Source organism: Megalobrama amblycephala, linkage group LG3 (assembly GCF_018812025.1).
Source record: "Megalobrama amblycephala isolate DHTTF-2021 linkage group LG3, ASM1881202v1, whole genome shotgun sequence".
NCBI lineage: Eukaryota > Metazoa > Chordata > Actinopteri > Cypriniformes > Xenocyprididae > Megalobrama > Megalobrama amblycephala.
Window position 1 is genome coordinate 40507739 of NC_063046.1, and position 13599 is coordinate 40521337.

The 13599-nt window shown below is 34.3% G+C and overlaps 1 protein-coding gene across 1 annotated transcript in view; it reads left to right on the forward strand.

Annotated features, from left to right (window-relative positions):
- ndrg2 (NDRG family member 2) overlaps window positions 1-13599 on the forward strand; it is a 43223-nt gene that overhangs the window by 9640 nt on the left and 19984 nt on the right. Inside the window, exon 2 of the mRNA XM_048185406.1 lies at window positions 12647-12740. Within this exon, the coding sequence (XP_048041363.1) occupies window positions 12666-12740 (75 nt within the window). The 5' untranslated portion in view covers window positions 12647-12665. The remainder of the gene's footprint in view (window positions 1-12646; window positions 12741-13599) is intronic.

Below are 13599 nucleotides of genomic sequence, written 5' to 3' on the forward strand. Positions count from 1 at the left end.
AAAATATTATTTTAGTTTTTCTGCTTTGAAATTTCATGCTTAAGTCCATGTTACTTGTTTCTTTGTCATTGTTTGTGAAATTACCTATTTCTGAGTAAAAATGGTTTCTTCACAATTTGATTTAGTGTAAATGTTTCTTGTTTTAGAAATGTTTAGATATTTGTCCTGGAAAACAAGACAAAATGTGACCCGATCTGGCGAAATGAGTCGGAAGTCGCAACGTTCTATTTTAAGATATGGGCCGATAATGTGGAAAAACAATGAAAAAAATTATTTTTTTTTTAAAGCTAATTTCAAAGAACAGACTTTCAAAAATAATCTCCCAAAGTTTCGTAGTCCAGTTAATCGAGTAAAGGTATTTAAATGGCTATTACATTTGACATGGTTTTACTAAATTAGCTGGAAATGAACTTCTCAACTCCTCTCGTCACTTATGAGCATTTCCCAGTATCCCCTGAAACGTCATTATCTCTGCTCTACAAATATGGTGTTACACGTTGTATAGAACCGATCAAAAATCTGACCTAAACGCTGATTTTTAACAATGGGAAGCCCCGTTTCGACTGACAGGCACGCGATCGGTCCAGCCATCCTCCTGTCAGACGAGCGCGCCTTATAAAATAAAACTCCCATTTGCGTGTCTCTCTTTAAAAGCCAATAAAAATTGAATCCATACAGGTAGCACAAAAATTCTTTTTGCATACAAAACCAAGACTTTAAAATGTCATATCAAGCCTCCAACATGCTTCTGTTGCGTTATTTTCACCCTCTAATGAGTCTGAGAAATATGCGTTTACAACAAAAATAGCACAGCAGCTAACTGAATACAAGTATATTTCACGTGCTCATAACTTCATGAAAAATGCACAATCATAAAAATCGCACATCAATATTTAAAGCAGATTCTCAAGATTAAAATGAATCCAAAATCAATATAATATATTGCGTTGATCACAGGATATTACTCACGAAATGATTTAACATACTTGGCTAAAAACATGTCTATCATCTCTCCTGGATGCAGTGTGTATCCAATGATCCCGGACCCATCCATGTTTGGTTTCCAACGTGGAATAACACAAAATAGATATCATTTTAAAGCTTAGAATCTCATCTTTTTAATGCATCTAACCATTTTGAAAAACTTTCTAACGAGTGCTGAGAAGCACCTCTAAACCGGAGTTTACCGCCCGTTGGCGCCACCTGGCTGCGGAAAAAATGAACAACAATTTTTCAAACTATTCTTTATAATATCACCACGAAATTTGAACCAGATGCAGCTCACATATAGGAGAGCATCACCAAAAAAGTTTTTTTTTAGCGATCTTATTGTGTTCCTGAGTTATTCCATGTCAAATAAAAAAAGAAAAAATATTTTTAAAAAATTATATATATTTTTTGTCTTTTATCAGCTGTTTCTCGGCAAGAAAATGTCCAAATGTAATGTAATTTATATTTTCTTAAAATTTAAAATGTTTTGTATCAAATGATACCTACCTTTTGACTCTCCTTGCTAGAGTTTTGGAGTTATGAGTCTTTACTTTTGTGTGTCGCTCAGAAAAAAAAAAAAAAAAAAAGAACTCTAAAAAAGCCTTCAGGTCTTAAATGGTTAATTCAAATAAATACTTTAAAATAATTTGAGCTTCAGCCTGGTTTAATAGCATTTATATATATATATAAAAATGTCTTTGGTCAAATTAAGCTGTAAAATAAATAGTTTATCCCTTTAAATGCAATGGATTTTGAAAGATATCAACAAAAAAACGGGCAAAAAACTTTAAAAGCGATTTTCTCAGGTTTTCACTTTGAAAAAGAGGGCAGACGACCATAATTAAAATGGGTATATCTTTAAAACCATTCAAGGTATGACTTTGACTAGGATATCATTTTAAAGCTTATTGTCTCATCTTTCCATTGATACCAAAATCTCAATTTTGAAATTTGGGTCACTGTGACTCATTTTGCTGGATCAGGTCACAAATATTAAATAAGAAAGTATTTTTTGCAGCATCAAGTTTATTTTTCTGATCCCATTAACAGATTTTTTTCTTGTTTTGAGTATAACACAAAACTTCGAGTATTACTCTTATAACTTCAAGACTTAATGCCATAAGTCATTTTGCTTCTCAAGTATATATTGATTTGAAGGATTAGTTCCTGATAATTTACTCGTCATCCAAGATGTTTATGTCTTTCTTCAGTCAAAAAGAAATTAAGGTTTTTGAGGAAAACATTCCAGGATTTTTGTCCATAGTGGACTTTGTGGACTTGAAAATTTGAAAAACCAAAACTTATCTTAGTTATTTTGCATATCCAGTAAATGTATCTTGATTTAAGAATGTTTAGATATTTGTACTGGAAAACAAGTCAAAAATACTCAGCACATTATAGTGCAATCTGGATAAACAGAAGAAAAAAAAGTTGCATTCAGTGATTTTGTAATAAAACTTAGCAAATGTATTTGGTATTGAGATGATCCAACTTCATTTGACACGCAGCCGTCGCAGAACCGAGGGTGAAATTGTGTTGACCCAATCTCATCTTTAGTAATTCTCATTTTGCTATGCTATTATGCCTGTAATCACTGTAAAAATGACACACACCCTGCCCATATCGGTGTAATCCTTTAAATATTAAAGTTACTAATACACATAAACACACAGCATCCTCTTCATCTCTCACTGAATCATTGTTTGGGTTGACGACACACAATCCCTTTCCAACTTTCTGTCCTCTGCTTTGATTTAAACCCTCAATATCCTGCTACAGTCAGTCAGCCGCAGGCGTCAAGCTTCTCTCATCTGTACCCAAAGCATTTCAATGACAATTTGAAGCTCAAAACTGATCCCAGATCAGCACAGAATGATGGTTGAGCATACATGTCATCACTGAGATTTGAGATTTTATTGGTAAGGAAGGCTTTGAGAATCTCTGTATACAGTATTCACTGTATTTCATGTTTCATTAGCTTTAGTTTAATTTTATAACTCTGTCAGCCATTTACTTTTTAGTGCTTGTTAAATCAAGCATTGTCATATTACTAAACGTGAACGTCACAAGATACATTTACTTGAGAAGAAAAATGCCTTGAGATATTAAGTCCTGTTTTCTGAAAAAATGTATTAATATTAAAACAAGAACAAATATCTGTCAGTGAGGTCTTGTTTTCCCTTATTAAAGGATTAGTTCACTTCAGAATTAAAATTGGTAATCCTGGTAATTTACTCGCCCCCATGTTATCCAAGATGTTTATGTCTTTCTTTCTTCAGTTGAAAAGAAATTAAGGTTTTTGAGGAAAACATTCCAGGATTTTTCTCCATATAATGGACTTTAGTGGAGTTCAACGGGCTGAAGGTCCAAATTGTAGTTTAAATGCAGCTTCAAAGGGCTCTACGCGATTCCAGATGAGGAATAAGGGTCTTGTCTCGTGAAAATATCGGCCATTTTCTAAAAAAATAAAAATGTATATACTTTTTAACCACAAATGGTCGTCTTGCACTGCTCTGCGATGCGCCACACATTACGCAATCACGTTGGAAAGGTCAAGCGCGATGTTGACGGAAGTACCGCGGTGGGGCGAAAATTCTCCTCCATCTTAAAAATCGTCCGACATTTTTGTTTTACCTTTTTTTGTAAAGGCTGTTTGACTTTGCATGTTCGCTTTGTAGACACTGGATCAGTACTTCCGCCTACGTCACACATACCCTTATTCCTCTTCTGGGATCGTGTAGAGCTCTTTGAAGCTGCACTGAAATTGCAGTTTGGACCTTCAATCCATTGGTCCCTGATGAAGTATGGAGAAAAATCCTGAAATGTTTTCCTCAAAAACCTAAACATCCTAAACAAGACATAAACATCTTGGATGACATGGAGGTGAGTAAATTATCAGGAAATTTTTAATTCTGAAGTGAACTAATCCTTTAAGATCAATTTTCAGACCCCATTTCATTTTTTCTAAGCTTACATTTAGGCTACTAAATTTTGATACATTTTTTCAGAAATCAAGACTTATTATGTTAGGTTATTTTGCTTCTCCAATAATTGGATCTTGATTTAATGTTATTTGTACTGGAAAATAATAAATACTGAGATAATAAAACAATAAAAAAAAGCGAGGAAGAACATTCCTTTTTGCATTGTAACTCATTCTGCACATTTGCACTCAAACAGTGAGCAATGAAAGAGCGATTGCTGAACAATTACTTTTTTTATGTGGGAAATGAAGAAATGTGTGGATGTGATAAATCAGAGGTGTCTGTGTGTAAAATTTGCAAAAACTGAAGCATTTTTAGTGTAGGTCTCACTGGAGCTTTACAGTTTCCTCAGGCATTTCTGCATTTATTGGCGTGCAGGAGAGAAGGAGGGATGGGCTGGCACTGAACAGACAGACAGAGAGAGAGAGAGAGAGAGAGAGACATGAACGTGTTTGCCAGTGGAGTTGTTTATCAGTTAACACTGGAGCTGTTTTTGAAGTCTCATACTAAGCAGGCCATGAGAGAGAGACAGAGACAGACAGAGAGACAGTTCAGTAACAGGGGCCAGGGGTTGTGTAACTCTTGCGATCTTTGCATGTATCTTTTTCCTGTAAGTGCGTCACTATAAAATGTCTCTATAACGTTTTGTGCTTTTCTAAACTCTAGCATTGCTAGTTGATGACATTTGCGGCATTAAAGGCACAATGTAAGATATAAATATGTAAGATTTTTGGTGTAAATATGTCAAATATAACAATTATATAATTTGTTGAATTGAGTACTTACATTATCCCAAATGTTAACAAGAATGTTTAAATCCAGAGAAATAAGCAATTTTAACCAGGACATGGACCATGTCCATGTGTCGCCTATCAATGACATCATACCCGCGTTAACCTCGGTTTCCGGTTTTATTTTGAAGAAACCATGGAAACACCAAAGACGCTTTAAAATATTATGTTTTTTATTAGACAGGCGAGCAACTGTTTGGATACATTTGTCGACAGAAAACTAATCGTAATATAGCTAAACACAGTAAGTCTTATTGTGTAAATCTAAATGTAAATTTAGTAAATTTACCATGTTTTACCATTCCTAATATCGATCTAACTTACTGCAGTGTGCAACAAGTGTCTCATAGTAGCCACCGAGTGAACACAGAGTAGCAGAGTGTCTCTTTAGCATTCATTCCAGTGGTCTCATTCAGCTCCAACGGCTTTTAGCTTCACCTTGCTTCATACTACAGTAATGTTAATAAATCTTTAATGAACATGATTTCTGCCCAAGCCCTGTCGGATTCTTTTCCACCGACTGTAGACGTGAAGACAACACCTCCCATGATTCCGAGAAATCAAGGCGTCATCAAGCTACGCCTTTGTTTTGAATAAGCGACCTCTAGCGGCAAAAAACTACATACTGTGCCTTTAAAGGATTAGTCCACTTTCAAATAAAATTTTCCTGATAATTTACTCACCCCCGTGTCATCCAAGATGTTCATGTCTTTCTTTCTTCAGTCGAAAAGAAATTAAGGTTTTTGATGAAAACATTCCAGGATTATTCTCCTTATAGTGGACTTCAGTGGCCTCCAAACGGTTGAAGGTCAAAATTACAGTTTCAGTGCAGCTTCAAAGGGCTTTAAACGATACCAGGTGAGGAATAAGGGTGTTATTTAGCGAAACGATCGGTCATTTTCGAAAAAAAAAATACAACTGTATTTGTACAACTGTAATTATCGCCTTGCACGCGCTTCCGCTTTCCGCATTCTTCAATACGCTTATGCTGTATGTTCTACGCCATGACATTGGGGTGAGTAAATTATCAGGAAAATTTTATTTAAAAGTTGACTAATCCTTTAATGTGGAGTGAAAATACATTTTGAGTTAAACTACCATTCAAAAGTTTGGAGTCTGTAAGATTTGTTAATGTTTCACCAAGGCTGCATTTATTTGATAAAATAAGTAAAATAGAGAAATATTATTACAATTTAAAATAACAGTTTTCTGTTTAAATATTTTTAAAAATGTAATTTATTCATGTGATCAAAGCTGAAGTTTCAACATCATTACTCTAGTCTTCAGTGTCACATGATCCATCAGAAATCATTCTAATATGCTGATTTGCTGCTCAAGAAACATTTCTAATTATCATCAATGTTAAAAATAGTTATGATGCTTCATATTTGTGTGAATAATTTTTTACAGGATTCTTTATTGAATAGAAAGTTCAAAAGAACATAATTTATTTAAAATAGATATATTTTGTAAAATAATGTCTTTACTGTCACTTTTGATCAATTTAATGCCTGCTTGCTGGATAAAAGTATAAAAGTATTTCAAAAAGTCTCATACAGACCCCAAACCTTTGAACAGTATGTGCACATGAATGACCAACATTTTCAATTTCACTGCTGTATGTAAATAATATGATAATATTATTATATATATGATCATATGTTTAATAGTTTAATGACTTTTTGCATGCACTGTAATAATTGCACAGTCCAACATTGATTTTCAGTTGACATACTGATATTCACAACATATATTCACACGTGTATAATATAATATCATATTTAGTATGAATCTGTCAAAATACCACAGTTCCCTACAGCTTATGTGGATTGAGCAGCCTTATTTATGTTTGTTTTTGGCGGAAAGTTTTGTGCTGTTTTCCTAGTCGATGCTGTTTAGGATTTTTGGGCTGTTTAATATGGTTTCAGCTAGCTTCATCACGTCATTTGGGTCTCATAGGGGTTTGTAACAGAGAAATCTTTGTCAAATTCAAATGGGTTGCACAACTTCCCACTGCTTTGGGCAGTGCAGTCAAATCCAGAGGAAATGAACTCGCTCACTAGTCGATTTCATCATGTTGTCCATTGGTTTGTGAAGATAAATGCATGCCTTTCTTATATGCGATTAGTCTAAGATTGAAGTTCCCTTTTGAATATACTGTTTTGGTCAAAAATACAGTACACATTATATAATTAAATATGCACAAAGATGTTCTTTTAGCTAATCCTACTGTGTCGTGTTTCAGCTGAGCAAGACAAACCTGTTCACCATTTTTCACCATTTCAGCTTAAGAAATGTTCAGCGTTGAGATTCTAGACAAGATGATTGTCTTTTACAGTGCAAGGCGTGATTTGAATATATCTGCATATTCAGAGCATATTAGCATAGTCTCATATGCATTCGTACCAGAGGAGAGATGGGTTGTGTGTCGTAACCGAGTGTGTGCGGGTCGGTCGGCTGTTTGTATCGATCCATCCACTTCTGCGCAGAATGCATTAGAGCCTGTCAATAGACTTGTGGCCTGTTTTAACTTCGCTTTCACTCTCAATACCAATATTCCTCTGAAATAACTCCATCACTCTCTTCAGAAGCAAATTACAATTTCATTTTCATGCTGTTTTCTTCACTGCTGACTGGAGTCATGTGACTCCAATGAGTGTATGTTAATTTTAACTATGATTTCTGGCCTTGAGGGGTAAATCTCACGAAAACATGTTCAAGTTATATTTCACTACAAAAACACATAAGAAAAATAGCAAATTATATTTCGCAATGATATATTAAAGTGATTTAAAATAAAATAAAATAAAAAGAAATTTTTTCATGACAATTAAACCACATTTTCACCCAAATTCTCCATGGTTTATTGGTTCTGAATACTATATTTCTGACTTCTTTTTTGTTCTCTGCATTATTCTTAATGCGATAACAGACTTCCAAAATATTATATTGAACTAATTAAAATAGTCATCTATTTTATATTTTGAGTATAAATTATTATTTACATAATTTCAAATTTTCTGTCTTTTAATTTTGTCATTAGGTGTGACCTGGAAATGTTCTTGACGGGTCCAAGTAATATTTCACCACAAAAACACAAGAGAAAAATAGGATATTATATTTTGCAATTATATATGAAAATGGTTTAAAGTTAAAATAATAAATATTTAATATTGTGACATTTTTTTCATCACCATTAAACTGCATTCTGCACCCAAATTCTCATTGGTTTACTGTGTGTGAATATTTCATTTCTGATTTTTTTTTTTCTCTCAATTATTTTTATCTGAAAAATGGGCTTAATTTTCTTTAAGATAATTATTTTATTTAATAATTCAAACATTTACATATTAAAATATTTTAAATATGAATGATTATTTAAATAATTCCTACTTTTTTTCTTTTGAGTTTGTCACTAGATATGACCTGGATATGTTCTCGACAGGTTTTAGTGAGATTCATCTCAATCCTCCTACGCTGCTTATTTTTCTTTCACACATTTTCTGTACTTCAATTCCATTTCATCCTCTACGCTTCTTTTTCTGTCATCGTTTCTCGTGACAGACTGTCTCCCGATGGTTTAGCCGCTATTATGTGCTGTGAAGTATAAGTGACTCACTGGAGTGAGAGAGAGAGAGAGAGAGAGGCAGACGAGAGGATAACGAGCGCTGAAGAGATGAACAGGGCTGGACGTTAACGATGTTAACGGCTCTCCAGTCACGATTAATCGCAATCACGGCTCATTTATGACACGTCATCCATCTGCGGCAGCAGCTCGACGCTAATCAATAAGCACGACATGATCAATGAATGCTGTCTGAAAACACGGCATGAACTCTATTGACGTCTTACAGAATCATGGTTTCGAAAGTTCATGGTGAAAAAGAAGTACAATTTAGCATACTTGTTTTTTTTTTTGTCTTTTTTTAAAGTACTTATGGAAAAATATACTTTAAAAAGTGTAATGTTTTCAGACACTTAATTGCATGTAATTTACAATTAAATGAAAATATATTATAGTTTAAATTTATACTAAAGACAGTTGAGGGTTTTTTTACCCACTTAAGTATGTCTTTATGTGTAATTTCATAAATACTTCTATTGTCTAATGAAACAGTTAAATTGTACTGGTCGAATAGTACTGATAGGCTTTTATGGTAACTAAAATATACTTTAAATGGTTAGTTCACCCAAAAATGGAAATTCTGTCATTAAAGTATTAGTTCACTTTGAAATGAAAATCAGCCCAAGCTTTACTCACGATCAAGCCACCCTAGGTGTCTATGATTTTCTTCTTTATGATGAACATAATTGCAGAAATATTAATAAATACACATCCAAGCTTTACAATGGCAGTGAACAGGGGTCACGAGTATGAGCTGAAAAAAGTGTGGCTTGTGCAAAGCGAGATACTTTACTCCATAACTTGTTAAATATGGATATTTTTTTACACAAATGCATCGCTCCGCTTCAGAAGGCCTTTATTAACCCCCCCGGAGCTGTGTGGAGCACATGCTTATGATGGATGTGTGGATGGAATCACTTTCTTCAGCTCATACTCATTGAGCCCTATCACTGCCATTATAAAGCTCGGAAACGTCAGGATATTTATTAGTATTTCTGTATTCAGAAAGAAGAAAGTCAAATACACCTAGGATGGCTTCAGGGTGAGTAAAGCTTGGGTTAATTTTCATTTCAAAGTGAACTAATCCTTTAATTACTCACCCTCATGTCGTTCCACATCCTTCGTTCATCTTCAGAACAAAAATTAAGATATTTTTGATAAAATCCGAGATTTATATTACTTGTCCATAGACTGCAATATAATCACCACTTTCAAGGTCCAGAAAGATACTAAAGACATCATTACTTCCATGTTCTATGTCAGAACGCCGACTCATTATTGGCCGGCTCCTGCGTCAGCATCACACGCATGCGTCACGCTGCTCACATGATCATCTGCAGCCAATACTGAGCCAACATTCAGACGTAAACACGGAAGCCTTCACTGTGCTTACTGCATCACCTGCATATAGGATAATGACAGGGTAGAGAAGAGATTGTTGAATAAAGTCGTTTTTTGTTTTGTTTTTACGCACAAAAAGTATTCCCATTGCTTCATAACATTAAGGTTGAACCACTGCAGTCACGTCGACTGTTTTAACAATGTCTTTAGTACCTTTCTGGACCTTGAAAGTGGTGATTATATTGCTGTCTATGGACGAATAATATACCTCTTGGATTTCATCAAAAACATCTTTTATAATGTACTTTGAAATTTGACATTTTACAAAGTGCACTTTTTAAAAGTAAGAAATATAGTCAGGAACTCTCAAGTTCACGTAAGTGTCTTTTATTTCATTAACACATTTTCTGCAAATACATATTTTTTTTAAAAATATACCTAATATTTTAAGTGCACTTTCAATACAATTAAACACTTTCTTTTTCACAGTCATGCCAGTGTTTGGGTTTTTTGTTTTATTTTTATTAATTCGAAACATAATTTAAGTCATATTTGAAGTAGTTGTAAGAGGTTAAAACACCTCAATACCATGGTAAAATCCCTGTACCACATGGTATCTCATGGTTTTTTACTGCATTTGCTAATGGATTGCAATGGATTTTTCTCTTTGGAGACCATAATTGGTCTCAGTTCTCACTGTGGAGTTGGTGAATCACTCTGTTGTGATTGTGAGAGTTCTGTGGTGGCCGTCATTCCCAGTCAGGATTATTTTTAGTTTGTGGATGATGCATCCGTGTGATTCCACTGACCAGCTGCAACTGAGAGTCAGCGATTGGGTCGATGTCCGAGAGAGAGATGGAGGTTGCTGTGGTGACTGATCGTTTATGGTTGAACCACAGAGAAGAAATGGCCCCCTGAGGCCTGAACACACACAAACACACACACACACTGATGCTACGTCAGAACAAACATGCAGCTTCACAGGCCGCCAATGCATAAATGTGCAACATTACGCAACCTAAAAGACCCACAAAAAAAGTTGGTCACAATTTTCTTTCCTATATTGATGAATTGCACACCAGGCAGATCGCCTGAAGGTAAAGCAATATACAGGAGATGCTGTGCACAGGTTTATATCAATCTATAAAATCAAAAGGTTCAGGGCTGATGGTTTGAACACTTGAACTAATTGCTGAATTGGTCTGATTTTTACTAGGATTGTGTTTCAAATCTTTAAAAGATAGAGTTTGTTTGAGGCACTCAGGTAAAGTAGATCTTCGTAATAAGTGTGCATTTTGATTTGTTTTCTGTCATATTACTTTTGGATAGACTGTACCCACATGGAAAAAACCTATATAAACATATATGTTTCAATATAGGTTTTGATATAGGTTTTTAATATATGTGACATATATAAAATTGGCCGTTTTCCTATATTATATGTACATATATGTGTACATATATATGTGTGCATATATGTACATATAATATAGGAAAACGGCCAATTTTATATATGTCACATATATTCAAAACCTATATCAAAACCTATATTGAAACATATATGTTTATATAGGTTTTTTCCATGTGGGCAATTACATGTGATACCAATTTCACGTGTTCGCACATACATAAGTTCTTGCATAATTTTTTTCGTTCATTCTTAGTTTTTGCCTTGATAATAGAAAATATGAGCTAGGCATCATGTATGACAGTCAAAAATGAGATATGAGCTACAAAATGACCAGATCCTGCCATTAGCTATATAGAAGACATATCTTGTATGTTTAGGGCTTATATGTGGATATGAAGAAGCAATACAGGAGACCTATATTTCCTGTATATGCACATATATGCACCTCAATTTTGCCTATATGTGGCATATATACGCATATATGCAGCATATATGCAGTATATATACGGCATATATGCAGCATATATGCAGTATATATACGCATATATGCAGCATATATATTATCATATATGTGCATATATGCAGCATATATGTGCATATAGGTTTCATATATGCGCATATATCCACATATAGGTTCTTTCCATGTAATTCTGCTCATATTAAACGTGCGAGAACTCTGTGGTGTATTTTATGATTAGTTCTCTTCCATTCCAGTCTATTATTGTGGTATAATCGGTTTTATAACCACAAATCACTTTGTTTTTTTAGGGTCAGTTTACAATTTACATATTGATCCAGATGGTCTCTTCCTGTTTCTTAGTGGGCAGCTCTGGTCCAGAACATGTTTCAATAAGAACCAGATGTCTGAGATATATTGTAAAAAAATAGATTAAAAAAAAAATGCCACAAGTCTCGGGTTTGCATTAGTTACTCAAACATGGTTCATTGAAGATCTGCTCCAGCTGATTCAGTGAGTCATTAGGTTGATTCAAAGCAATTACACAATATTATAAGAGTTCAAAATTGAATCATTAAAGATTTTCACGCATTCAAAGAATTATCAGTCATTCGTTTATTGAATCACGATGTGTTGTCTATAATTGTTTAGCATGTTGCCCAAATGTGTTTGTATTTTTGCCACCTAGTTTTTCTCACATCCAGTTTAAAACGAAACTGATAACTGTGGTATTTGTTTTTTATTGATTTAAAGAACGTTATGAACATTCCACCATTTGATTTAAAAATGGAACCCGATCAGAATAAGAGCCATTTCGTTATTCCCAGCACTGCAGGGGAATTTATTAACAGCCTCTCTCTCTCTATGGTAATTTGTTCTTGCCGTAATTTCTAATTAAGATGAGTAAAACCCAGCGGAGTCGTGATGGTCCCATCGGAATACTAGCACACACGTGTATCTGTGTGCATGTGCATGTGTGTGTTCTCATTATTAAGTGGCCGTTTTTGTCGCAATGTTTATGATGCATTCTTCTGTTTTGCATTTCAGGACAGCGTAACTGATCACCATGACGACAGAAATGCAGGAGATCGCCATCACGGAGGAGAAGCCTTTACTGCCGGGTCAATCGGACCCTGTGAAGGTCACCAAACACACACTTATGTCATTAGATTACAGTTTTGCTGCCACCTGCTGCACATTTGAAGAACTTCAACATACACAAATATAACATAAGAAGCTATTGTTTATGCATTGGATAATGAGTATAATGGATAATTCAGAGTAATTGTATGAGCATCAGTTGTAAAACACAGTGAGCTCAACACCTCTCGAGTTCTGCATTAATGCGCCAAACTGTGACATTGCCTGGCAACCAGAGAGCCTGCAATTAGATTAATTAACAGTGCTATTTATTTGGTAATGGTGTTTACTAAGTCAAACCACTGTTACTCTTTCACACATTTAAAATGAGGGATTTTACCAAACTCTGAGAATTTAACAGATGCACCATTTTCACCTGCCAAACCAAAAGGTGAAGACGGGTGAAAAAATGTCACAAAAAACACATTGTGAAGAATGAGGATTAAAGGTTGGGATCGTTCACCTATTTTATCATATGTTAGGATTGTGTCAGTGAGCTTTCCATGAACAAACAGCACTTACTTTTGTTTCAAAGATTGTATTTTATCCTAATTGTATCACTCTTGCCACAATTTTATAAAAATTAGTTCGCCAGTTAAGGCTGCGTGATACTGTGGTTTTACCATAGCCACACTAAATTGCACCTCCCAAATTGTGGTAAAATCACTTTAATTCACAACCTAAGTGGCTTATTGCTTCATTTTATACTTTGTCATACTGTATCATTTTATTTATTCATTCTTTTCTGTCATTTTTATTTGTTTTAATTAATTTAAAATACATTTTTTATCCTACTTTTTATTGTTTTTTCTTAATGTACCTTTTTATGATTACAGTTTTATAAAAAAACATTAATGTAA